This window comes from Lontra canadensis, unplaced genomic scaffold, assembly GCF_010015895.1.
Source record: "Lontra canadensis isolate GAN:19392208 unplaced genomic scaffold, GSC_riverotter_1.0 scaffold7, whole genome shotgun sequence".
NCBI lineage: Eukaryota > Metazoa > Chordata > Mammalia > Carnivora > Mustelidae > Lontra > Lontra canadensis.
This window is the reverse complement of record NW_022631001.1, coordinates 16,484,005-16,511,106: the sequence shown is the minus strand read 5'-3', so window position 1 is coordinate 16,511,106 and position 27,102 is coordinate 16,484,005. Positions and strand designations below refer to the sequence as shown.

General features: G+C 41.8%; 1 protein-coding gene across 4 annotated transcripts in view; it reads right to left on the bottom strand.

Annotated features, from left to right (window-relative positions):
- Positions 1-5,833: 5,833 nt before the first annotated feature.
- Positions 5,834-27,102, bottom strand: part of RAB30 (RAB30, member RAS oncogene family) — a 78,838-nt gene continuing 57,569 nt past the window's right edge. For all 4 annotated transcript variants that reach the window (XM_032852958.1, XM_032852961.1, XM_032852962.1 and 1 more), the window contains exons 2-5: positions 21,245-21,345; positions 18,156-18,239; positions 11,401-11,584; positions 5,834-8,031 (exon numbers count right to left, since the gene is read on the bottom strand). In XM_032852958.1, the coding sequence (XP_032708849.1) occupies positions 7,781-8,031; positions 11,401-11,584; positions 18,156-18,239; positions 21,245-21,337 (612 nt within the window). In that variant the 5' untranslated portion in view covers positions 21,338-21,345 and the 3' untranslated portion in view covers positions 5,834-7,780. The remainder of the gene's footprint in view (positions 8,032-11,400; positions 11,585-18,155; positions 18,240-21,244; positions 21,346-27,102) is intronic.

Below are 27,102 nucleotides of genomic sequence, written 5' to 3'. Positions count from 1 at the left end.
TTTATTCTAAAAAGAGGGATGCAACTTCATTAAAGACTTTTTTTGTTCACATTTCTGTTTCTGATCCCACCTTTTTAATGCAGATTGAAGTTTTCATATAATCACCTTTTATAGAAGGTTTTCAGCTAAGTGCACTCAAGTCATTATGGGCTTATATTCCTAACAGGCTTTTTGTTAAACAAACTAAATACATGAACACATAGGACAATACAGTGTACTATATATTAACATTTAAAACCAAGTATTACGCCTGTATTGAAGCAGATAGTTAAGATTTTATATACTGGTGTATTCAGATATTACTGAGAGCCTATGCTTAAAACCAGCCAGATATTAATAACTGAGTTTGTAAGATTTGATGATTAACATGTTTGTTAAAACTATGTGTATGTTAAACGTCCATGTTTTAAAGGAAAGAGATAGGAAAGGGGGGAAATTCAAGGGTTCTCTAAGTCTTTATAAAACAGCTTCTCTAAATATTTTAACTAGCTGCTGAGAAGACTTCCAGAATGATATATTTTGCATTTTATTTCATCCCTACACTAAAAGTCATGCATTAAAGTATTGTAACAATATATGTGGGGCACAACTTTTTCCCTTTAGATGATCAGAAATCTCTTCTTAATCCTTTATTATTTGAAATTTTAAGCAGAGTTTTTTTTGGAGGGGGTGTGTGTGTGTTGCTGAAAACAGCAACTTTACTCACACACTTACATTTATGTAAGTGTATTTACATAAATACATTTATGTAGCTCCCTTACATATCATCAAAGGAGCTCCAACCATCTGGTATGTCTAGAGGACACTTCAGTGAGCAGAAATTAGAAGCCAGCATTCCAGTCATTTGAAATTTTCCACAAAACGGACATGAAAGCCCCAACACGCCTTAAAGGAATAAGAGGATTAAAAAATGTTTTAAATCAATTGACATTCAATGTCAAATAGCCTACAAGAAAGTTCCACTAGCATTCTGCAATTGTATAGAATGAGAGAGTATTTCTAATGATTACATTCCAGAAAGCAATACGTTTAGCAGCTGTTTTTCAGAGGGCTTATCAAGTTTTGCTATTGTTATTTAATCCAGGCATAACTGTATAACCTTAAACAAAGCTGTGGACCATTCAACTAACTAAGGATAAATTACCCTAACAGACCAGATTCTTTTGTTATTCTGTACATGAGTTTTTGCTTTATTAGGCATTTGGTACTCCAATTTTTATTTCAGAATACAGTGCACATGTAGAAAGGGAAAGAAACCCTGCTAAATTTGGGTGTTGGTAATTATGTCCATCAAATATACGTCATCTATGAAATGAAATTCTAAAAGCAGATGACAAAACTAGGATTCATGACTCTATTTTTGCCAAGAGGAGAAAACAAGAACCACACAACCAGAATAATTCTTCAGAAGCACACTTTGTTATCAAGTATATAAGGAAGAAAAATAAATGGATAATTGAAGAGTTAATCAACAGTGAAATTATGATCTAAATCTGATACTAATAAGAAACTTAAGAATTTATAAATACCTAGCCTGACACTACCCAAGAGAATAATGATTATCACCATAATGAGCTTTTTCTGGCTGTCATTAAAGGGAAAAAAATGAGGCAAAGGGCAATAATAAATGGAAAACATGGTCCCTTACGAAGATAGGATCAACCCATTTTTCTTCCAATGGAGAATGGGCTCAAGAAGAAAGAGGTTCAAATTGCACTGTGAGGTATTTCAGTAATAAAGTTAAGTTTCCTGATAATGAGGAGTTTGCAACCCTGGAATTGTCCATTGGTAAAGAGTGTAAGATTACCTTTCCTGAAATATGTAAAGAAATAAAGAGACTCTTGGGTGACAGTAATGCCCAAAGGCAGAAAGATGGAGCAAATAAGTGACTTCTTTTTAAGGCCCTTTCAGAAATGGTGCTCTTTTCTTCGAAGTTGAAAGGGATTCTTTGTTTTGACCTAAGGATCTATATTGTATCAGACCATCCAAAGTCTGCCCTTAAGTAAAGAGAAAAGAACTAATGTTTGACTGCATACTGCCTACTGAGCACTGTCCTAACTTTCAATTTATCTTACCTAATTTCCACAATAATCCTGACAGGTATTATGAGTCTGTCTCATAGATGAGGAAACTGATCCTCAAGAGATTGTGCTTTGCATAAAGATACAGGTAATTCATGGCAGTACTATGACTCCTCATATCTAACCTGGTGTTCCCCCTCACACACCTCCCCCCTTCACACACTCCTTGAAGTGTTAAAGTTATAACCCATCAAGGATTCCATTAGGAACTAGAACACAACATCTCCAAAAATTCTGCTCTAATTCAGTGGAAATTAAGAATTTGTCTCATGTACCTAAGTAACTCAATTAAAGAGGTAGCGAGCTTTTGTGCTCTAACCTCTTATTTAAAGGAGTCAAAGAAAGTCTTACCCAAACTCAAGTGTTTCTCACCATACTGATGCAAGACCAATGACTTATAAAGACTAACGAAAACCCATCTATCAGCCTAACAGGGATGCAACTTATTTTGCAGGTGGAATCATTTGGTCATGGGCTTTATTAGTAAGTGTTGCTTATAGCTGTCTCTGATTTCTGAAAACTCATGTTTTGTTACTTTTTCTACTGAAGAAATTTGGCCTTCATTCTATTAAAATAATTTGCAGATCATGTTTTTTCAAGAGAATCAACCCAACTAACCAAATGTCATTTGAGATTCTTCCAAGACAGATCTTAAGATCTCCTTTATGCCATGAACACACCAGCCCATCTCTATTGGAAGCCGCAAAACTTCATATAAGTCTATTTATGGGATCTTTAACTGAAGATTCTGTTCTGCAAAAAAGGCCTGGTCTGAAATCCTGGATACCAGTTATTCACTAAACTGAGCATGGCCTATGTTTGCCACATGACAAAAACATAATTTCCATGATTCTACATAACTGCTATTAAAACAATACTTTTTAGCTCAAGAACCAGTTTGTGATTTCAACTGGACATCAGTGAGTGGACTGATGAAGCAGTCCCAGCCTAGGGCATAATGACAAGCCAGTCTCTTAGCCAAACAACATGTAACCAATCTCCTTCCAGGAAGACTGGCAGAAAAGCAGTCTTTAAAAAAAAAAAAAATCATTAGCTGTAAGTTAACAGATACTTAACTGAACATGTTATGAGAGGCAAAGTGCTACAACGTAAATTAATAGGTCATCTAGTCGAACCTCCAACCAATGCTAAGATCCTTTCCTCATCATCTAGCATCTGCTTGATGCATACTGTCACCTAAGGCAGCTCCTTCCATGGTGACCCACCTTTTTGAGAGAGTTCTCCCTGACTTAGATCCCAAATCTGTGGCCCTATGGCCTCAGTGGACCTCATTCCATCCCTTTGAACCAAAGTCTTGCTCTAATTCACTAATTGTATCCCTCTCTCTTTCCCAGGCTAAATCTCCCCCAAATCCTTCAAATATTCTTCAAATGTCATAAATTTTAAATTCTTCACCATCTTTATTATGCTTCAGTTTCTTTTTAATTTCAAAGTATAGTTCCCAGAGATGACTATAACCTTCCAACATCATAGGCTTAGGAAAGAAGATGAAGTGTCATCTCTCTTGTTCCAAGATTACTATATTAATTAGCTGTTTGAAGATAGGATAATTTCTTAATTCAGTATGATTTCTACCTAGTGTGATAAATGTAAGGGAAGGCAGCTTTCCTTTTAAACAAATACACTCATGGGACAGAAATGAAATTTGAAAAGAAGAAAAGAGAGCACATCCCCCTCTTATCCCAAAATTAGTGCTCAACCAGATTGCTTGTGTGGAGTAATGTTTGTCTGAACCAGGAGATACACATCTTATTCACTGTCTTTGAATTTCTAGCTAAGTCTCAAAAGTATTATAGTTGCTTTAAAATGCATCTGTCAGCACCGTGGTTGGGGAAAGTAAGTAACCAGTTGCAGTTGGAAAAAAAAAAAAAAAAATCCAGAGACAACAAAGGGCAAACCCTAAAAGAGCTAATGGGGCACTATTCCCTAAAGAACAGAAGGCTATGAAATGTACAGAGTTCTGCAGGCTTAAGAAATAGAAAACGTATATTTTTAGAGCCATTGTTTTGATATGTGGGGAACAAAATGAAAGTTTTTTTCTGGTTGTGAGATATTTTATGTGGCTTAGTTTATAAAAAAAGATGTTTTCATTTAGAAGAGCAATTCAAAATCACTTGCAACTGTTATCTATTCAAGATGATTCATTAACTGAAATTTGATGCTGAATCTGGAAGAATTTTGGAATAGCCGAGAAGTTAAATGAGGCAAATCATTGACCTTACACTGGAACTCACCAGTGTCCTCCAAAGGTATGCAGTCATGAATAGACCCACTCCTCTGTTAAATTCTGCCTCCTCTCTCCAACAAATCTAAGTTGCTTAATATAAATAATCCTAAACCAAATATATTATATTGACCAGTGGTTTTTACCCTTTTTCAGAAACTGACACATTACCAAATCAATCCCTTTGACTTTCATTTCTAGTTACACTTGCCACTTTACTCAGGAAGAGATGGTAACATGAAACGATTAGAAAAGACAGGGAAAGAAAGACCAGGAACCCTAAAGGCCTAATCTAATCTGCGGAAAGGCCAATTGGCTCTGCATAATCAAAATTAAATATTAATACAACAGGAATAATAAAAACATAAAAAGCCTTATATAGGTAAAGGAAAAAGCACGAAATCCTATGAGGATACAGACTACCCAAAGCCATAATAAAATATCATTAATGTCAGTGAGCTATATGATTTCACAGGTTCTCCCACGCCTGATTCTAGGACATAAATATGATGCGTTTTCATTGGAAAGGGAAAAGTTTTGCCGAATATTTTGTAACTTTATTAAAAGAAAAAAATGGAAGCAGACACAGACTCTGATAGTGTGAGGCAGATCGAGCCAAGCTGAATTATAAGAAAGCAATTCTCTTTTTCATCCACCATGAAGTAAGATTTCATTTTTATTTAAGAAGGGTCATCTTAGCAAATGTTGCCATGGCAATAACCACCAGTAAGCAAACCAATGAGTTTAGTTTCCGGTCTAGGTTAAGAAGACCACATTTAATCAGTATCCTTTCTCAAGTTCAATTAGAGAAATTTCTATGTAACTGGCCAACCTCAACTTGGCACTAAGTCATTTATTCAACTAATATTTATTGAGCACCAACAATATGGTCAGGGATTGTTCTGAAACTAGAGATGTACCAGTGAACCATAAGCCATTGCCATAAGGCCTAATCTGGAATTCACACAACTAAGGCAGGGAGAAAAGTTCTAAATTCCTATGTATCTCTACCTATGGGCCATGGATGGGTGACTGTACATTATGGAAAGGCTGCAAGGAGTAACAGAAAAGGAAGGAGCCAAGAGCAGAACTTTCTAATCCCCTTATGAGTATGACCAAGGGTAGACTGAAGCAGCTGAGCCCTAGGGAAAAGGAGTTTCAGAGTGCAAGAGTAATCCTAGAAGCCGTTGTTCTACAACTAAATTTGTCTAACCTAATAGTCTGTCTGCGTTCACAAAGCAGTTTTAGTTTCAACACACTTGCTGCTGTGGAGATAGAGTTCAGTTATGATTTGGGAATTGGATTTTTGCCCTAAAGACAAGACAATAAATCTAAACCTTTAGACATTTCCTCACAGTTTTAAAAAGAGAAGTTACTCTGCCCACCTTGATCAACTTGTTTTCTGAGTACTTTCATAGTTGCTGGCTTGTGCTCGCTTCGGCAGCACATATACATAGTTGCTGGCTTAGCAGAGAAACGGGGAGGGAAAAGCAACGATTATTAGAAATTATTTTGGTTGGTATTTATTAAAATGACTTTTCTTTCCTGGAGAAACAGATTCAGTGTGAAAGCAATTCAAACTTCTGGGATCTCTTTCTCTCACCCATAGGAGAGGATCAGAACAAACACAGTGAAGCCAACCAAAAGTATCAATCCCTTATACAATATGTATAATCTGTATACGAGAGATGAGTCAGTTTGAAATCCGCTAGAGGAATACTGTTAATGCTTTATCAATATCGTGTCTCTGTGCACCTCATTTCTCTCAAATTAAACAGCTTTCAAACATCAACATATCAGGACCGAGATTGCCACCATCTACAACAACAGAAATTGCATATCCTGCCCTTATTCCATTATTCATCCCTCAGCGATGCCAAGTGGCAAGCTACAGAAACATCTGACGGCATCAACAGCATACAGGTTTAATTATTTCCCCAATTTGCATTTATATCAGTGAACAAACTGGAAGGCATCAAAGTATGGCACTAAAGAAATTAGTAACAAATATCCAGCAGCACATCTTCCATCTTGAGTCATGTTTTAAAATTGGCTAATTAAAGGCATATACACCTCCGTTTGAATTGGAGATGTGCAGTAACACATGCATGTAAAGGGAGGGAGTTAAAAAAAAGAATGGGGATATCAGGAGAGAAAGGAAAAGAAAAATAGGAAAGAATGTATGGTCGTGAGTCTGAGAGTAACTTTACAACATGAAGGAGGCAACTAATGACAGCTCCGCCTGCTTCCACAAGCAGAATTTTTCTAAGGTTACTGAAGATACAAAAATGGTTCATGAGACTTTTCCTCTGTTGCTATTGTCACTTAACATACTAAAAACATGTACAAAATTCTAAGCCTTGGTCTGTCCAAGATGGATAGTACCAGGAAGTAAAAGATGTCACCTGCTTATCAAGGACTGTGCTCTGCTTAGAACTCTGCATCGCAGTCCATTAATCCACAGTATTTTGGTCAGATCAGGTCTGTTTTCTTGTATTACTCATGATGTCTTAGAGCTAGTCTTTTACATTAGAATATCACCAGCCATTTTTTTTTCTCAATTTTCTAATGTTTTCATTTACTTAAAGGTCTAGAAAGATGAGAGAATAGAAGAAGAAAATGGTAGAGATTTAGAGGGGAAAGAACATGAAAATATTTTATTTTCCAACAAATCCACCCTAGAGAAGGTAGTAATGAGACTTTGAGAAAGAGTGCTGATTCATGGACTTCCCTTTTTTTTTTTTTTATTTCAATGTAATACATTAAGGACATCGATGTACTAAATTGTTTGGTCTGTGAAAGAGCGGATTCATTAGCACCAAAAGGAGTCATGGAGCTTATATATAATATTAAACCAATGATTGTTAACTGTTGGTCATGGGAAAAGGTTTCATTTCATTTTTACATCCCAAAGTTCTTGAAAGTGCCTGTGGACAAGAGAAGTAACACTTTTCAAAGTCTCCATGGAGTCATCAACACACACCACAGAGGCAGTACTTGGCCTTCCCAGTTTTGGTTTATCTGGTAGACAAGAAAACCAGGGCCCCCAGAAGCCCTAAAGCACAGCCCCTACATGCACCCACTGACGTGCAGGAGGGATCTCCCTACAGTACATTTCCCCCAGGGCTGTGTTCAGGAATGCGCTTTTACTTGCTTTTTTTTTTTTTTTTTTTTTTTTAAAGAACAAAAGCAACATGCTCTGCAGATCACGGAGCGCCTAGTGCAATTTTCTCCTTGCTCCAACTCCTGACTGCAAAAGGGTGAAACCGTTATATGTTCTGCTAATGCTGGCCTGTGGACAAAGCCTTCGGCCTGCCATGCTCTGTAAGCTCTGGATCCCACGGGAGTCAGAAGGTCTGAGAGCAGGAGCCACAGTCATCACCAGATCTCCCCCAGCAATTTGGGGCCCATCGGGGCAGCTGCTGATTCCTCTTGCTTCTCCTTGCCTCAGCCTTTAGTTGAAATTACAACAAGTCAAATAGCTGATGCTTTTCCCTTCTCCGGGTAAGGGCGAGGATACATTGTTTACAAGTGTGTTCTGCCTGGCTTCACTGATGAGGCGGCACGCTAAGTCAAGGAAGAGTTTCTCCACGTTATCGGATTCCTTGGCTGAGGTCTCCAGGTAATACATGTCCTGAGCTTCTGAGAATTCTTCAGCTCTCTGCTGGGAGACCTCTCTCCTTTCAGCCAGATCAATCTTGTTGCCTGGAACAGGGATAAATCAAAGAAGGAAACATCACTGGACTTTTTACAGACTCGGAAGCATCAAAATTCTATTTCATATCTGAAGTCAAATCAGATAGATGGGCAAATAAAGCAAAGCAAATGTGGCTGTGATTACTGCAATGTGTAAGATATCAATGCCATTTGTAATGGCAAAGACCTGGACACAACCCAGATGCCCCTCAGTTGCGCACTGGCTTGAATGAAATTTGGTCCATCTATCTGCACAATGAAGTTCTTTGCCTCTGTAAAAAGCAGTGAGGAATGTCTGCATACTGCCATGGAATGAGACACAAGGGTATACTGTTAAGCGAATAAAGCCAACTAGATGCTGACCTGCAATGAAGCCATATTTTCTGTCCTGTATCCACCTAAGTGAACATCATGCCAAGGGTAGCCTATCATAGTCTTGTGAGTCAGAGCATTTGGTGGAGCCTAATAGACAACCCCTCTGGGCACTACAGAATTCACCACACACACACACACACACACACACACACACACACACTCTAGGTCTGTCCACTGAAAAGCCTAAAAGCAATGACCACCCACTAATAAGGAAGAATCCTAACAATTTGGTTGTGGCCTCTAAATATAGCTTCACATTAATAATAATCAGTGCTTCTTGAAGAAATGGGTAATTCCTGGTCTGGGGCAGGAAATGCACAAGTTGTGCCTGGAATGCTTACACCAGAGAGGTGTAAGCCAAAAGGTCGTATCTAAGGAACTCAGGAGACCATGTGAAGCAGCTCCACTCAGAGCTGGAACAGTTGGACCCTCAATGATAAGAACTGCAAGGGCCTAGAAAATGTTGAATATACTTAAATCTATAATAATAATCAAAATAGAAACAAATTTTAGTAGTTAACTTCTTGAAAATACTAGGGAAAGAACTCATTATTTTAAAAAGTGGGAAATTTTAAAAAGGGGAATCAAGCATTTTTCTTGGCTGTACTATGAGAACTGTACCTCAGAATATCAACTGGGAAGTAGATTCGCTAAAAAGAAAAACACAAACTGCATCTGACCAGGCCTCTAAATTTACCTACAACTCTCTAAGAAATACAGGTAATGGAGGAACTTGTCAAAGTATACTACAGTGGTCTGAAATAACAAAATTCAGACTTGAAAACTCTGAAGGATAAACATGTGATTTAACAAATAAATTCCAGGGGAGAAAAAAACGGAGGGATAACCTACAGGCAAAAAGAGAATTAAAAGACACAAAAATCAATGAGAACATATGAGCCTTTAGATCTTTGATGTGAACAAATTTTTTTAAAATGTCTGAGTCAATCAAGGAACTCAACATTGTCTAAACTTTTGATGCTATTAAGAACTTAATTTTTTTTAGGTGTGAAAATGGATTTGTGCTTAGGTTCTCTTTCTTTAAAAATCCTATTTTGAAGTTATACACTGAATTATTGAAAAATGAATTAATACAGCATCTGGGATTTGCTTCAAAATAATCTGAAGGCAAGAGGAGACAACATAAAGGGGGAGCAGATTAAATACGACTGGCCATGAGTTGATGATTGTCAAAGCTGAGAGATGTGTACATGTGGGTTCCTGATACCGTTTCTTCTACTTTTGCTTGTGTTTGAAATTTTTCGTAATAAAAAGGCTTTTTTTTTTTTTTAAAGCCAGTGCCTCTTTCATACTGAATGGACTAATTATCTCCCATCAAATCTCCATTTAACTTCCTTAGACAGAATCCCAAGGAATATGCTTTGACTCAAGTTCTGAAGGGCTTTTTGTGGAATCGAAAGAAAGCCCAAGTCCTGAGATGGGTGCTTTCAAGCGCTTCATGACAAACATTCTCCAGTGTGCAAGAGGATTTTCAGGAGTGGGCACAGAGCACTAGCTCATAGAGAGGCAGATACTTAACCCAGCCGCCTGAAAGAAAAGTCCAGCAACTTATTACAAAGCAGCACATTGCAGTTGGACAGATACAAGGTTTGGAGTTGATCTTAACATGCTATGCAACCTTGGGCAAAGAACTTCAACTCTCTGGGCCACGGTTTCTTCATGCGTAAATTAGGAATCATTACATATAAATTTCCTAACATGATTCCTGGCACATGAGTGCTAGCTATAATGCTTACTGTTTAAGTGTTTACTTAGCTTACTGTTAACCATAATTTGTGTCTTAACAATGCTGAGATTCTCTACCTGGATTTCCAAATTCAAGTCTTGCTAGAATATACAGCAATATTCCTTTTTAGGAAGAAAACAGCCATATATTATTAACATTTTTCATCACCGGGAGAAGAGTTTTTAACAACCCAATCCATGTCACTACAATCCCATTGTTAATGGGCATATTTGTCACCACAGAAACTCATGGGTTGTTTTCTGTTTTTCTGCCGTACTAAACAGAGGTTCTACCCTCCCACAAAATGAAACAAACTGCAGAATTTCCCTTAATGGATTCTCCCTGAAGTTAGAATTTCTCAAGTCAGCACAAATATAAGAAGAGAGAAAAAAAAAAAAAGTCCATTTCTTTAGGCAATAAGCAATTACTTTAAGAATAAATTCTTTATTAACTTCTGAGATAAGGTTTACATCTAGATCAGCAGTTTCCAGGATTTTGTAACTAGATTTTTTGGGTAATGCTTAGCAGTCCACATAACTTCCATGACAGCCCACCTTCTTTTTTTTTTTTTTTTTTGATTTATATATTTATTTAGAGTATTTATTTTAATTTAAATTCAATTAATTAACGTATAATACATTACTGGTCTCAGAGATAGAGGTCAGTGATTCATCAGCCTTATAAAGCACCCAGTGCTCATTACATCATGTGCCCTCCTTAATGTCCATCACCCAGTGATCCCATCCCCCATCTCCTTCCCCTCCAGCAACCTTCAATTTGTTTCCTATGATTAAGAGTCTCTTATAGTTTGTCTCCCTCTTGGTTTTGTTTTATTTTTTCTTCTCTTCACCTACAACTCTCTGTTTTGTTTCTTAAATTCCACGTATTAGTGAGATCATATGATGATTTTCTTTCTCTTATTGACTTATTTTGCTTAACCTAATACCCTCTAATTCCATCCATGTCATCGCAAATGACAAGATTGCATTTTTTGATGGGCAGCCCACCTTCTTGCCTAGAGCCTTCATTGACAGAAAAATCAATCAGCAATATTTTCAACTTTACTTTTCTAAACCATCTCCTTGGGATATGACCTATTTCATTTTCTCCTCAATTTCAGAAGAACTGAATGTTGACTGCATGAATTATATAGCTGTAGACTACGTTAGTGGAAGATAGCAAGGCATAAGCATTATGTGATTATAAATTCTCTGATGGCCACAAATCAATTTCCCTCCTCATTAGTCCTTACTTACCCACTAGCACAGTGATGACCTTGTTGCTGGCATATTGTTCTATCTCCCGCAGCCACTCAGGAAGGCAACGGAAGGATTCCTCACAGGTTATGTCATAGGTGAGGATCAAGGCATTGGCGCTTCGGTAGTAACTCTGGGTAATGGACCGAAATCTTTCTTGACCTGCTGTGTCCCAGATCTGAAGCTGTAAAGGGGTAAGAGAAAGAACGGGTTGGAGAAGCAGAAAAGAGAGCAGTGCCTTGCTTTAGTTTAGAAATGGAAACACCTCACTCAATTTCATGGTTATTTTCTGCCCTAAGAAACAAACCAACAAAAAAATAAAAAACCAAACAAACCCCAAAAACAAAACACCACTTTTTTTTTTTTTTTTTTTAAATAATGTGGTAGGGGGGCGCCTGGGTGGCTCAGTGGGTTAAGCCTCTGCCTTTGGCTCAAGTCTTGATCCCAGGGTCCTGGGATCGAGCCCCGCATCGGGCTCTCTACTCAGCAGGGAGCCTGCTTCCTCCTCTCTCTCTGCCTGCCTTTCTGCCTACTTGTGATCTCTGTCTGTCAAATAAATAAATAAAATCTTTAAAAAAAAAAAAATAATGTGGCAGGTATATCTGGTTAGGGAGAGGGGCTTACTTTGTTTTTTGGGGTTTTTTTTCCCCTTTATTATGTTACCTAAGAATTTCTTTCATTCTTTAATTAAAATAAAACTTATTGTGAGGTGCCTGGGTGGCTCAGTCGGTTACGTGTCTGCCTTTGGCTCAGGTCATGATCCCAGGGTGCTGGGATCCAGTCCATCGGGCTCTCAGCTGGGAGCCTGCTTCTCCCTCTCCCGCTCACCTCCTCCCCAGTTGTGCTCTTTCTCTCTCTTGCTCACTCTCAATCTCAAATAAATAAATAAAATCTTTAAAAAAAAAAGTTATTGAGCATTTAGTATGCATCAAGCTCTAAGCATTTTACATGTAACATACTCAGTAAAGTAGGTACTATTACTCCACTTCTCACATGAGGACACTGAGGCACAGAGAGATTAATTAAGTTGCTCAGTGTCTCACAGCCAGTATGTCCCAGAGCCAGTTTAACAAGGCGATTGTGGTCCCAGAGTTCATGCTCATAGCTACAGTAATGCATTACAAACATCGGGATAGAGAGCAGGCGGTGTTCTGTGACTGCTGGCACCTCAGGCAGGAACTGGAGTGGAAGAACATCCGACCTCAACCACCTTTTCCAGATCAAAACTCAAAGGACTCTAGTAAGATATTATCTTTGTTAATGAAAATGGGAACGATGCCATGGCAGATAAAATAATTCCCCTCCACCATTTTTAAGCTCTGAGACTGTGGGCAAGTCACTTGATCTCCAGGTTTCAAGGGTTTCTTTTCTTTCTTTCTTTTTTTTTTTTTTAAGATTTTATTTATTTATTTGACCGATCACAAGTGGGCAGAGAGGCAGGCAGGGGGCAGTGGGGCTGGGGAACAGGCTGCCAACTGAGCAGAGAGCCTGATGCAGGGCTTGATCCCAGGACCCTGAGATCATGACCTGAGCCGAAGGCAGAGGCTTAACCCACTGAGCCACCCAGGCATGCCAGGGCTTTCTTTATAAAAAAGATGTTAGTAATATCCAAGCCTACTGGAAGTTTGCATTTTTCTGAAGTCACCTACCAGTTATAAGACCTAACAACTAATGGTTCTAATAATAAAGAAGAAAATAAAAAACATTTCTCCCCAGATATCCCTGCACAGAGTAGAAGACTACAAAGAGAGCCGTACTCCAGAGCCTTCTGAGTGCAGGACAATGCAGAAGGCCTTGAGAAATAACATCAAGAGTAAGAATGTTCCCTTCTAAACTGCATAAACTTCATGTCACAAAATGGATTCACCTCCATTAAGAGAATATCATTTCTTCAAGGAAAACCTTCTGGAACATTCAAATCGGGCCAGGTTCCTCATCCCCACCTCCCAACCCCCCCCCGCCATAGTCTCTTCTGCAACCACCCTGTAATTCTCCCTCGTAGCACCTGACACACTTGAATAGTTTATTTGTAATAATATGTTTGGTAACTGTCTTTTTCACTAGACTGAGAGTTTCCTGAAGGGGAAATGGTCCATTTTATTCACAGAATCCCCCACTCCAAATAAAGTGCCTGCCTGGCAGACAGTAAATGTTCACATATGTATTGCGGGTCTCATTTAATCTTTACAACAACCCAGGGAGGTAGGCGGGTTTATGCCTCTCCTCCATCTACTCACTGGCTACCCACAAGGCTGGGACTCGGACTCCAGGTTTTCTATGCCCAGTTGAGGATGCATCCCACCACCATGCTGCCTTTGCCCCCAAAGACTGATTTTGCTATACATCTGCATCCAAAGAGGATGAGTTAGTTGGTGTCACCCTCTGTTCATACCAGTGTAGCTGGGAAGACTAATGAGGGACCAGTGGTCCCTAGCCCCGAGCAGTGGCACAAGGCTCTCCTTTGATCTAAAGTTGCAGCTGCTCCTTATGATGTACATGAAAGTCTGTGTGTGCTGAAGGCAACCATACAGATGTTACGGCTTTGGCTGGGACAAAAGCTATTTCTCTGCTCTGCTTTCAACCTAGGGACATGGTTCCCTTCTGCCAGGATGTGTCTTTAGGACAACAGACTATTGTTTTCATACCACAATGAGCCTTGAAAAACACTTGTCATTGAATTTAATACTGTCAATCATCAGAAATCACTATGTTCTCATGATTGGCACATCTTGAGAACAGCTCTGAGGGTTAAAACCACTGAATTATTTTCTAGAAGATTGATTGTATGGCCTTGCCAAGATGGAGGCTGCTTTCTCCTAGGGGGCTGCCTGTTTCTAGCCTCACGGTTGAGTCTTAAGAATATCATGTTCTACTGCCTTTATCATTCCATTTGGTTTCACTATTTTCTCTGCAACTCATTCACTCATTTTCAGCACTTGTATGTCATTAATGTATGTAGAGTGCTAGGCACAGGGAGGGTAACTAGAGGAATATAACACAATTCCTGACCTCAAAGAGCTCACCATCTGCAGGGAGATCAAATATAGTAAACTAACCATAATAAAAAAGGAGATATTCTTCTACTGAAGAGTCGCCATCAGGAGAGAGTGTCTCCTAGGTTTTAATCTCATGCTGGTCAGTATGTTCTCAATACTGCAGCCATGGGCTTTCTAACCGTCCTCATCTCCGGCAGGGGTGACACTGTTCGCCTACACTCTTAGCACCATTAACTTCTCTCTCCTATCTCACTGTTGCAATCCCACACTGCAGTCCCATGTGCACTTGAGTGCCTCTGTGCCAGAGGGAGGACTTGGAGGGCAAGGGCTGCCTCTTATTGAACCTTATACCCCAGTGCCTTCCTAACAGAGTACATGGTACATGGTGGACACATGTGAATAATGGCTAGCTGCATGAAAAAAGGATGGCGGAAGGACTGGCTAATTCTGCTTAAATGACTGGTAGGATATTAAAGAGGATTTCACAGATAAAATGTTTGAGCTAGGGGACAATGAGTTCCTAGAGGGCAAAACTACGTTACCTAACACAGTGCTTTGCATGCATCATCTACTCTACTGCAGGAGGGATAGATGGATGAATGGAAGGACAGATGGTCAAATGAGTAAATATATGTGCACATGTTCAAGACGTTCTTTTTTTTTTTTAAGATTTTATTTATTTATTTGACAGAGATCACAAGTAGGCAGAGAAGCAGGCAGAGAGAGGGGAGGAAGCAGGCTCCCCACTGAGCAGAGAGCCCGATGCGGGGCTCGATCCCAGGACCCTGGGATCACAACCTGAGCCGAAAGCAGAGGCTTTAACCCACTGAGCCACCCAAGCGCCCCATGTTCAAGACGTTCTTATCTATGCAATATATACCTGCTTACAAAGACAGCCAGCAAGTCTTCTCTTTATAAGTACTCTCCTGAGGTTACAGTGTTGTAGCCTCAGCTTAAAGTTTTACTTGTTTCTTGTTTGATAGACTTCTAAAAAAATGGATAGGAGAAAATTCTACATCTCTTTTAATCGCATTGTCTACTCAAGGTCATTTCAAAAGGCAGACCACGTTAAGAGAAGGGCCTCAACTTTTGCCTTTACTGACTTGGAACTAAGGCTTCACTGCCACAAGAATGTTTCTAATACCTTCGATTCCCTACCTTCAATCCTGGAAGCCATCTGCAAAGGAACAGAACTGAAGACAGGAGGCCAAGGTGGGGAGATGAGAAGTCAGGAGAGAGGCCTGGGGTATGGGGCTGCCTTGGCTTTCACCAGGCAGGTGATCCTGTGGGATCACCTCTGTGATCACCTGTGAGTCCTCTGTGGGACTCCAAGAAACCCAGCAAACTACTTGCAAAAAGACACTTAAAATATCACTGAGAAGAGGGATTCAGTAAACATTAAAGAACCAGGACAACAATGAGACAACAACTGCATCCCTAGTGAAGCTTGGGCAGCCTAGCCTCATCCACAGAAAGACTAAAGACATTGCTCCTCACGCGTCCACGTGCTAATGAGGCCCTTGGATTAATGGAGTTGAGGAGGGTCATTCTAGATCTTGGTTCCACATAAATGGCTAGAAAGAAACTCTAGCAAATTAATTAGGACTCACTAATTTAGGAGATTAACCAACTCTTACTTTTAAAGGTGAAGGTCCAGAGACCTAAAAAGAGGTGAGATGATGGGAACTGTGCTGTGGACGGGGAGAGGAGTGAGACACAAACCTCGTTCCTGAGGAGCCTGGGGTCTCATGGTAGCATTGGAGGTTATGAAAAGATGGATTTTTAGCTGAGTGTAATACGTGCTTAACAATGAGGTTATAGTTTGCAGAAAATGGCAGAAAAGAAAAATAAGCCTGTTCTTTAACAGTGGGGACCGTTTCTTATTCACCCCTATTCATTCCCAGGGCCTGGCACATGGGAGGCATTAACATTTGTGGTCAAAGGAATGAACTCACACAGATATGTATATGACCAGGAAACCTTCTGGAAGTAAAATGCCTGCAACATTAGTTATCTTTACTCAACAGCTAGGGGTGGCAATCACCTCCAACCTGCTGCGAGGATGGTTACAAGTAGCTCTTCCTGCCAATGCTTCCTGGATGCACACTATGGTCTCCTTCCTACCCCCACTCCCTAGCTCATTCTCCCCACCTGAATGCATGATTTTTCTGAGCTTTCTGGTTGGCCCTGACGTGGATTTTACACCCTGCTTTGTTTTCCAGGGCCCCTAGCTCTCCATTCACTATTGTATTCGGTGTGGATGTCTCTGCAGAAGGAACCACTTTGAAGAGTCAGGGCTGGAAGAGACAGTGGGAGTGCTTCTGTCCCCCACTTGGGAGCCTCCCTACACACTTCTCTGTGTGTCTCTGAAATGTGGCAAGAGCATGTTGTAGCCTCTCTGCCCTTCCCCGTGGCATGTGAAGGCAGGACTGCAGGTACTGGGTTTGGGAGAAGGGTACAAAAGACGTGGTTTTAAAGCCTTGGGGTGCTTAGGTTGGGATCTAGTTGGAAAACTGATGCCACAGTTTTCATTGTGCTGCTGATGCCAGGGACACTGCTTTTTGCCCTGCGACTCAGCTCTGAAAGATCTGACCATGGAATTTCACTAACTCTGAGAGGCAGGTAGAGCACAGAGCCAAGGATAACCTCTCTCCCCTCCTTCCAAGTAACTCAGTCCTAGTCCATATTTCTTCCCATCACCTTCCTCCTGTCCTTGCTTCAGAGTGACAGGTCTACTGTGCCTTCATCCTCTTCTCTCCTGGCAGGGGAGATCCCAGGGAGGAAGAGGATGAGCTAGCTCACAAAAGTGGTTCAGATCCTGCCTACCTCCCTTCCTAACTGTGCAGCCATGGATAGGTAAGTAGCTGAATCTCTCTGAAATCTGTAAAAGGAAGATAACTTACCATTTACCTCACAGGGGTTATAGTGAGGACTAAGTTAAATAGGACAGCTCATATAAAAGCACCTAGCAGTGAGACGGACATAAGGTGCTCAATAAACACTATCTCCCTTCTCCCATTACCAGACATACCATGGTTCTTACAGGTACCAGAGGCCATGGGGGGAAAGAGAGAGATCATGGATCCTTCCTGGATCCCTCCTTTACGGTCCCTCCTTTGTCACCAATAGCATGGTATGGTATGGTGGGAGACACAATAATTCCCATAGGTGATTCATACGACCAAATGACCCAGAACAAATGTGGGAATCAGTAGGATCTCTCGTGGGGCTACTGTTCTTAAGAGGTAGCACTGCTTATTGGCCCAACTCAGGAGTTCCCAATTTTTGGGATTTGTTCCTTGTTTTTATATAACCTCTGACATGACAGGAGACAGGACCAACTTGCCTTAGACCTTATCTCTGTCTTCCCATCTTTTTTTTTTTTTAATATTTTATTTATTTATTTGACACAGAGAGAGAGATACAGCAAGACAGGGAACACAAGCAGGGGGAGAGAGAGAGGGAGAAGCAGGCTTCCCACTGAGCAGGGAGCCAGATGTGGGGCTCACTCCCAGAACTCTGGGATCATGACCTGAGCTCATTGCAGATGCTTAACATCTGAGCCACCCAGGCGCCCCTGTCTTCCCATCTTTAAATGCAACATCTACAAAGGAATAGAAGAACTCTGTTTGGAAATAAGTCACTGTGGCTGAATATATTATTTTCAATGTGGGTTTCAATTAGGAGATTTAATAAGTGTTTTGATAACACTACTTCTTCTCAGGAAATGAAAGCCTTATTGAACACTAAGCATCTTACCTTGACTTTTTCACCATTAATCTCCACCGTCTTAATCATAAAATCAACTCCAATCGTGGCTCCTTGTCCTGGGGGGAAAAGACCCTGAAGAGGACATAAAGGAAAATAATTAAGCAAATCTTTCAATTAAATGAAATTCTCTCCCCTCTCCTCCCTCACCACGCATCACCACCAGCCCCTTCCTTTGGCTGAGTTGAGAACTCTGGTTTGTGTCATGGGAGCCATGTTGAATTTAATTTTGTAGGTATGCTTTGAGGGGAGAAGGAAGGAGGGAGAAAGTTGGAGAGAGGAATGCTAAAAGAAGAAAGAGAGTGAAATGGGGAGGAAGACAGAGAGGGGGAAAGGAGAAAACTGGGAAGGGGCAAGGGAGCCCCATTCCAAAACTGAAACAGAACTCAGACACAAGAATAAGAGCATGAAGCCATAGGGATGAGATCAGGATTGTTAGAAGAGGAGCAAAATGGACAGGTACTCCCAGAGAGGTAAATCCTAGAAGATTAAAACTGGTTATCAGCCTAAGGCATGAACCACTGACATGAACAAACAAACAAGAACAAGCTACAGGAAACATGAATGAGACAGTGAAGCTTTTGAATTTTCGTCTGCTCTGAGGGTGAGAACTACTTCCCTCAGTGCAATGTAGCACACATGTAATTACATGAAACTGCGGCCCTTGACACTGGGAAAATCATGGAAGAAAATAAAATCATTCAGGGAGAGAGTAGGAACAGTACTAAACCAGGAGTCTGGAGGAGCTCTGTGTGTGGCCTCAAATTCAATGGGCATTCCAAAACAAAACAAAACAAAACAAAAGGCTCTACCTCAGACTGGCAGCTGAACTAGAAAGATAGGATTTTAGCAAAATTACATGTACAATGTATGTTGCTGGTATATAATTTTTCCTGCAGGCTTAGGCAGGGACTTGGGAGGTGGGAAGGAATTCTAATAAGGAAGAGTTCTTCACCTAGTTTCTATTCCCTCTTCACTTATAACGGGAATTGCCAGAAATTAAAGTAAAATGGACTCTATGAGCTCTGGCAGCTAAGATTGGGGCATCTTTAATTAAGTCTATTCCCTAACAAGAGAGTTCTTTAATTAAAGTTTGAACTTAAAAGACTGAGCTTCAAACCCACAGAAAATATTCCATTGCATGTTCTACAAAAGATGTAAACATAAACATTCATAACTATACTTACAAATATTGAATCAATTTTCCTCTATTTTGGTTTGGCTCAAACACAAGGCTGCCAAGTTTCGAGTTTATCGCTCCAGCTGTTTTGCAGTCTAATAAATGCCAAAAAAATAAAACAAATCCTTCCCAATGTCTCCCCCATCATTTTGTTCCCCAACTCCTCATGTCTCAAAAAATGCTGAGTCCAGTTCATTTTAACTGCATGCTAAATAACAAAACCAAACATAATACTGTCTGGGAAGTTACTTTTGGGGGGAGTTAAGGGGCTGGGGGGGTAAAAAGCAGATAAAGAAAGGGGTGGTGTGCTTATCGGCAAAAATTAGTGTTCAAAAATGGAAGCATTTTTACCTTTAATGACAAACTTTATGCTTTTAAAGAGAAAAGCCAGATTCCTGTGGTCTCAGAGGTTAGGACACCAAAAATAAAAAAGAATCAGGCTAAGAAGCAGGAGACGTGGGTTCTAGTCCTAGCCTTGCCACTAACAGGATGCATGATGCTAAGGAGTCATTTCGTCCCTGTAGACCTCAATTTCTCATCTGTAAATTGAGAGGAGGGGACTGAAAAATCTCTAAGGGATCTTTCCTTAGATAATAAGACAAGGTCAAGGGAACTTTTGATAACAAAGAGACTAAAAACTCCATGGCTCTGCAGGCTTGTCTTCCTGCCAAAAGCAGAAAAGATTACTGGTAGGTGGAAGTAAAACCAGCTGGAGTTTCCAGTATCACAGCCTGGTGGCTGACTAAGCGTGGATGCCTGGTAGCTTCTTACTTTTGATTACACCAGGCCAGGGCTTAGTAAAAAGCACGAGTTCTCTTGTGGGTTCATGTACCTTGGGAAAAACCCTGGCATTTCCCAAGGTGACTCTCTGCCCTAAAGCTGTCTGTGTTATCCTGTCCAGTTCTGTGCAGAACCACAGTCAGCGCTGGAAGTAGCTTTGCAGGTCACCAAGCCTATCCTTGTGGCAGGGAGGCACGGAGGCTGGCCAGGGGAGGGAACTGAACCCAGGCTCACGGGACGGGCCAAGGCAGAGCTGGGACCAGGACCCGAGTCTCTCCGCTCTCCAGCTGGTGCTCTTTCCACAGGACCCCACCGTCCCCTGCCCTAGCAGAGCGAGGCTCAGTGCTCCCACCTAGCACTTGATGCAAATGCAAGTTGCAGGCATGATAATTCTGAAAAGGATGCCATTCATATTTTTCCAGGAAAACACAAAAGAAGGTCAACTTCAGAATGATTTGTCACTCATTTCTGTATAAAAACAGGCATGTAATCTCTAGCAGTAATTCTCAAAAGGGCAGCCCCAAAGGGAACTTGTACTTAGATCATACGATAAGGGCTCAATCCAGAGGGAACATTTAATTTCGTTCAGAGAGTCCTTCACTCTTCTTGCTTCATTCCCATTTAATAGACTTAAAAGCATCAGCATATTTGGTTCTAAACCACAATGACTCACTCAGTTGCCTGGGAGGATGTGAGAGGGCATAGGCAGGGAGTTTGGTTTAATTTGTATTTGAGTTTTTAAAAAAATTAATACTTCGGTTTAGTCTGAAGTCCAAATTCATCTGTTAACATCTTTAGGTTATTGACTGATAATCTATTTTAATCTAATAATCTGTTTTTTATAGTATACACTGAAAGCAAAACCATTTGCTCCTTTCATAAAGGAAGCAACACAGGATGGGGGAGGACTGGTGGTGACCCCCAGAGCCAGACTCCCTGAAGATGGCTGAAAAAACTTGAGCCAGGCTATAAAGCTGGTGCACTCTCAAAGGGCATATTAAGAACCAGCAGCCCAGAGGCCAGCGCGGGGACCAGCCCTCCATTCTCTAACCTAACCCCTAACCCCTAACCCCACAGGTTAGACTGAGAAACCCAAACCCGGACTTCCAAGTTCTCTTACCTGAGTGAATCGTCGGACTAGGCACGTCTTCCCCACGCCAGCATTGCCAATTAAAACAATTTTAAACAGGAAATCATAATCTTCCATACTCATTTACACAGCTGCAAGGCAAACACAGGCAGGAGTGAGATGGGGCCTGGTCAGACTTGCCCACAGCACTCAAGCTGCGCCAGCTTGGTCTCCTCAGGAACAACAGATCTGACTCCTGGGAAGAGCAATTTAATGCCTCCCTCTAGTGATCTCGACACTGAGAGAGGAACACAGGTGTTTGGTCACAGACGAACTTTACTCCTTCCCAGTCACCTCATGCTACACAGAGTATATGACACAAATGTCCTTTCACCCGGTAACCTTTATTCTTCCAAGTCGTCAAGTCACAGGTCACTCCTGTGGTAAGATCTATTTTCTTTCAGCATGGAAAGGAGAATACAAGCCTGTGTGCAGACAAGCTAGGGGTGCAAGGGAGCAAGAACAAAGAAGAGCCCATCCAAATCTTCAAGGCAGTTTATGTGCACGTGGTGTATGCCTATGGGAAGAATGCCAAGGGATCGGGAGACTGAACAAAGGGGAAGGAGCTAGAAAGAAACCTTTCAGTCCCCTGCACATCCCAGGCGTCGTGGGGTCCTACCCGTGGGAGTTATGGCCATTTTCCCCTACCACCACTCCTTATGCTGCAGCAAGTGCCTTCTGCTCATTCCTATGGGCTGTGGCATGTGCCACGTCCTCTGCCCAGGATGCCCTCCCTCCCACTTTATGGTGCCACCAAGTCAATCCTGTAAAGCCCAATGGAAGCATCTCTTTCCCTCTGACTTTTTCACCGCTCTTCCCCGAATAAAGTGATACACTTTCATCATTCCTCTGTCCTTAAACTTCAAAGGTCTGCCTCATCCTTGAGCAAAGGGACTATATTTTTCAGCTCTATTTTCCTCGCCCACATTTGGGACAGTAATATTTAGTAAATGTGTACTCTGTAGAACTAAAGAGTTAATAGGCCTATTGCTTAAGTGTAGGCCTTAGTTTCTCCAATTGTGCTAAAAAGAATATTACACGCTCTATCTCAGAGGACAGTTGTAAGGATTTTTTTTTTTAAAGATTTTATTTATTTATTTGTCAGGGACAGAGGGAGAGAGAGTGAGCAATTACAGGCAGACAGAGAGGCAGGCAGAGGTAAGGATTTTTTTAAAAACTACAAAAGAGCCTTGGTACCCACAAAGCTCTATCCTGGTGAAACCATTATTGTCTCTTGAGTACCTACTACAGTACTGCGCTAAGCGTGGTAGGAAATACAGTGAGATGAGCCAGTCCCTGCCCCCGAGACTAATGTGAGAAAAGTTAAACAACAACCACAAAGTTAAATACAATTCAAACCAGGAGCGGAGCTCATTTCATAAGGTGTAGGCAGAACAAGCCTGTGGACTCTGGAAGAAGAGGAGAAGGACAACCCGTGAGCCCAGGAGGTGAAGGGAGAGCTGGAAGAAGCTCCCAGGGTCACTCCTACCAGCAGAGCTGAAGCTCAAGTGACTGCAGGTTCGCAGGGTCAAAAGAGAGCCCAGTGCACGGAGACTAGTCAAGTAGCTGGGGGAGAAGATCCCTATGTGCCAGATGATTTCTGTGTGGGTTTTAACTTATCCTTGGAAAGATGCCTGACAACCAAGCCAACAGGCATGTGGCAGCTCATGGGGTTCTCTCTCAGTTCGCTGGGACTGTGAAGGAAAAACAGTTCTCTGTCAAGAATCTGGGGCCATAAGCAGTGTTGAGTTCACTAATACGCCAGGCACTGCACTTGGCACCTGAGGGGTATTTCCATTTGTTTTTACAAGTCTCTGAGGCTGGTATTTATTACTCTGTTACCTATTTTACAGGTAAGTAAACTGAGGGGAACCTGAAGTCATAAAGCTAATAGCCAGAGGTCAAGGTCGAAGGCTTATGGTGTCACCAAAAGAACTCTAGCCTTGGAGCCGGAGAAACTAGATTCAAATCCTGACTCTACTATCTTCTTCTTCTTTTTTTTTTTTTTAAGATTTTATTTATTTATTTGACAGAGAGAGACACAGCAAGAGAGGGAACACAAGCAGGAGGAGTGGGAGAGGGAGAAGCAGGCTCCCCGCTGAGCAGAGAGCCCGATGCGGAGCTCGATCCCAGAACCCTGGGATCATGACCTGAGCCGAAGGCAGGTGCTTAACCAACTGAGCCACCCAGGCGCCCCTCCACTGTCTTCTCAAGTCTATGCCTCTGGGTAAGTGAAAACTTTTTGGACCCTCAACTTCCCCATCAATAAAATGGGGCTAATAACACCTTTATCACAGAGCTGTGATGCTTGAAGGGATTACTGTCCCCCAAGGATAGTACCTGGTTCTTAGTCACCCAGACTCCTCAATATGACAGCAGTTTTTCATGGTCAGTCTTCTACCTTTACTGTCGGCCCCTACCTCTCACCACTCTGCTCACACTCTGTGCTCTAGGCTCACTGGATTTCTTCAGTTCCTGAAATGCCATAGGACTGCTTTCCCCTTCAGACTTTCACAAATACTGTTCCTTCTGCCCAGAACATGGGACACAAACTCCCCTCACCACCTCCAGCCCAACTAACTTTGAGTTCTCCTTTCAGTTTCACTTAAACATCTCTCTAGTATGCTCCTTTGACCTGAGAGGAGGCCAACCCCCTGCCATAAGCTCGCATGTTACACTTCCCCATCTTACAGTCATACTCAGCATGCTTTCCTGTACTTGTTTATGTATATCTGTCTTATGCTCCAAGCCCATCCCTCAGCACCTCCACCCTACACACACACATGCACATGCACACGCACACGCACACACACGTGCATGCCTGTGAGCAGCATGGAAGCAATGATGTGTCTGTTTGGTTGAGTCCCCATTCCTAACCCCTCCCCATCACAGTCACTGTCATCCTTGCCACTATCATCATCATCATCATCATCATCATCTCATTCTATATTATTAACTCATTTAATCCTCATAACCCCCCTAACCCCCCTAACAGGTGGACACTATTTGCATCCGAATTCCGAATACTGAGGCACAGGAGAAGCTAAATAAGAAGGCACGAAGGTCCCACTTAACTGGTGGAGCCTAGGTCCAGCCCCAGTGGATGTCCTTGACACAATACCCATAGTGCTTTCTCAATGCCTGGCTTACGGCAGAAGCTTAAGAAAGATCTGATGAGCTGAATGCTAAAGGGCAAGCACTCCATAAAATGTGATTTCCTTTTTCTCTTCCCCTCTGGCTTCATATCCAAAACTCTTCCCACCACCCTGTAGTAGTTTAAATAAGAATCAAGGACAGACTCTAGATAAAGACTCCGGGATGTGGAATGTTAATTAAAATTCAAGAAAGCTGTTAAAAATGACAAGAAAATAAAACTCAGGGATAGGGACAGGGATAGCAGGAGGACAGGAGGCTCTGTGGGCCCCACATGGACCACAACTGACGGCTTCCATTAGCCAGTGAACAGGGAGCAGAAGCCTGGACAGCATCCTTCTGTGTTCAGAGGCTTGCCACACATTTACTACTCCATTTTTGGCAGAAGTCAAAGAGAAAAAGCAGAGAATTCAGAGGAGAATGTCCAAAAAGAAAGGCCTGAGAAACAGGGCTCCTAAGAGGTTTTACAGTGCCCAAATTCTGCACCTTCAGGAAAAGAAGGGGAAGAGTTAGGTGGTCTGAGTCAATGCTCAGTCAGGTCTCCTGTGGCCACCAGCTGCAGAGAAAGCCACAGAAGACAAGTTAAGGCTTCCCTCCTTTCCATAAGAAATCACTTCGATGCTCTGCTGAATGTTATGGGGTTTTTTGTCTGTGTGTGTGTGTGTGTGTGTGTGTGTGTGTGTGTGTGTGTGTAATAAACCCCTGGGGGAAGTGTTTGGTCTCTTTAAAAATCAGGCCGTCTGTGACTAAGGCTGATAAACTCTGGGTTACCTGCAGTGGTTACTGTTCTGTTTCTAATAAGAAACACACGGCTCAATGAACAGCTCACAAGATTCTCTGAAAACTATGCTCCGAGGAAGCCTTTCCGATCAGGAAGTAAGGTAACAGCTCAGGCGTCACCAGTGACCGTGGGATAAGACAGCATCCCAGGAGCAGCCATTCAGAATCAACGAGTGCCACAGAGCCCTAAATTGACAACAAAAGTTACACCTTGTCTGGGGTGCCAATCATCACTGACACTTATTCAATGCTTATAATGCACCAGGCACACTTCTGCATGTACTCATTTAATTCTCACAACAACTCTATGGGGTAGCTATTATTACCATCACCATCCCCAGCTTCCTGGGGAAACTGAGGCATGAAGAGGTTATCCTGAAATCTAATGGCTAGTTAGTCTTAGGACCAGGATTCAAATCTAGATCCTTCTGACTCCAAAATCTGGCTCCTCCTAAAGTAGGAGCTGCTGTCCCCTACCCTATGGTAGACAGCACTGCTGTACTATCATAAGAGCTGCGGCACAACTGAATGGAAACCCCACCCCTGTGAGCTGCAATATCCGAGAATCTCCCACCTCTTGAAGCAGCACACCCACATTGATAGGGCCACACAAAATTATTCCAGATCATACAAGCACTGCTCCTCATCGTGCCTTCCAGGTCCCGGTCTCTGGGGATGCTGACCTTCCCCCAAATACCACTCCCACAGTTCATTCATCCATGTAACTAAGTACTGGGCATCGGGGCAATAAACAGGAACACTACTCAGATGAACCAGCAAAACCCCAAACATCAGAATCACCACAATAGCTCAACATAAATGGGTGTATGACTAAGATTCAAAAAAGGAAAGATGAAGAAAAGAAAAGATAGGGGCACCTGGGTGGCTCAGTCAGTTAAGTGTCTGACTCTTGGTTTCAGCTCAGGTCATGATCTCAAGGTCTGGAGATCAAGCCCCATGTTGGGCTCTGCAATGGGCATGAAGCCTGCTTGGGATTCTCCTTCATCCATCTCCCTCAGCCCCTCCCTCCCCTAAAAAAAAAAAAAAGAAAGAAAGAAAGAAAAAAAGAAAAGAAAAGAAAAGAAAAAAGTGAGTTTAGAAAAGATATAGGAAACAAGATGTACTATGAAAAAAAAATCTAAAACAATGTGATTTTGGTAACATAAACCATTTATCAAAGTGACCTTTAAAAAAAAAAAACAAAACGACACTGTATTCACTGTTGCACATCAGTACATTTCTCCCCCCGCCCTTCAGGGCTCAGTGTAACAGATAAAGTCAAGGATTCTGGTGAACAGAGGCCTGATCCCTCCCCCAGCCCTGCTCCAGAAAATGGTATTTGGGGGACTTGTCCTTGTTCAAAGACCATGTGTCTCACTAAATCCTTTCCCCTTTCAGGGCCTCAACCTTGAAGAGTAGACTGAAGGGGTAGGGTGAATAGGCACCCTGGTCCTTTTGAAAGCAGCATGTGCTGCCACTCTCTCATACCAAAGAGGCAGCACGAGCACTGACCTCCGGAGATCTGGGTTGGGGGCACCTGGGTGGCACAACCAGCTGAAAGTCCATCTCTTGGTTTAGGCTCAGGTCATGGCCTCAAGGGTTGTGGGACAGAGCCCCACATTGAGCCACATAAGGCCCCCATCAGCAGGGAGTCTGCTTGAAGATTCTCTTCCTCTGTCCTTCCCCCAGTCTGTCTGTCTGTCTCTCTCTCTCTCTAAAATAAATAAATAAACCTTAAAGAAGAGAGAGAGAGACCCAAGTCTGCTGAAGAGCTGTATAAAGTTTCCTCATCCATAAAATGGGGATAATAGAATCTGTTATCATTGAACTGCTTGAGAGGCAAATAAGATAATACATGGAAAGTGACATCTAAAAAATATAACAATCAAATGAAATATTTGACAAGAGTTATATAT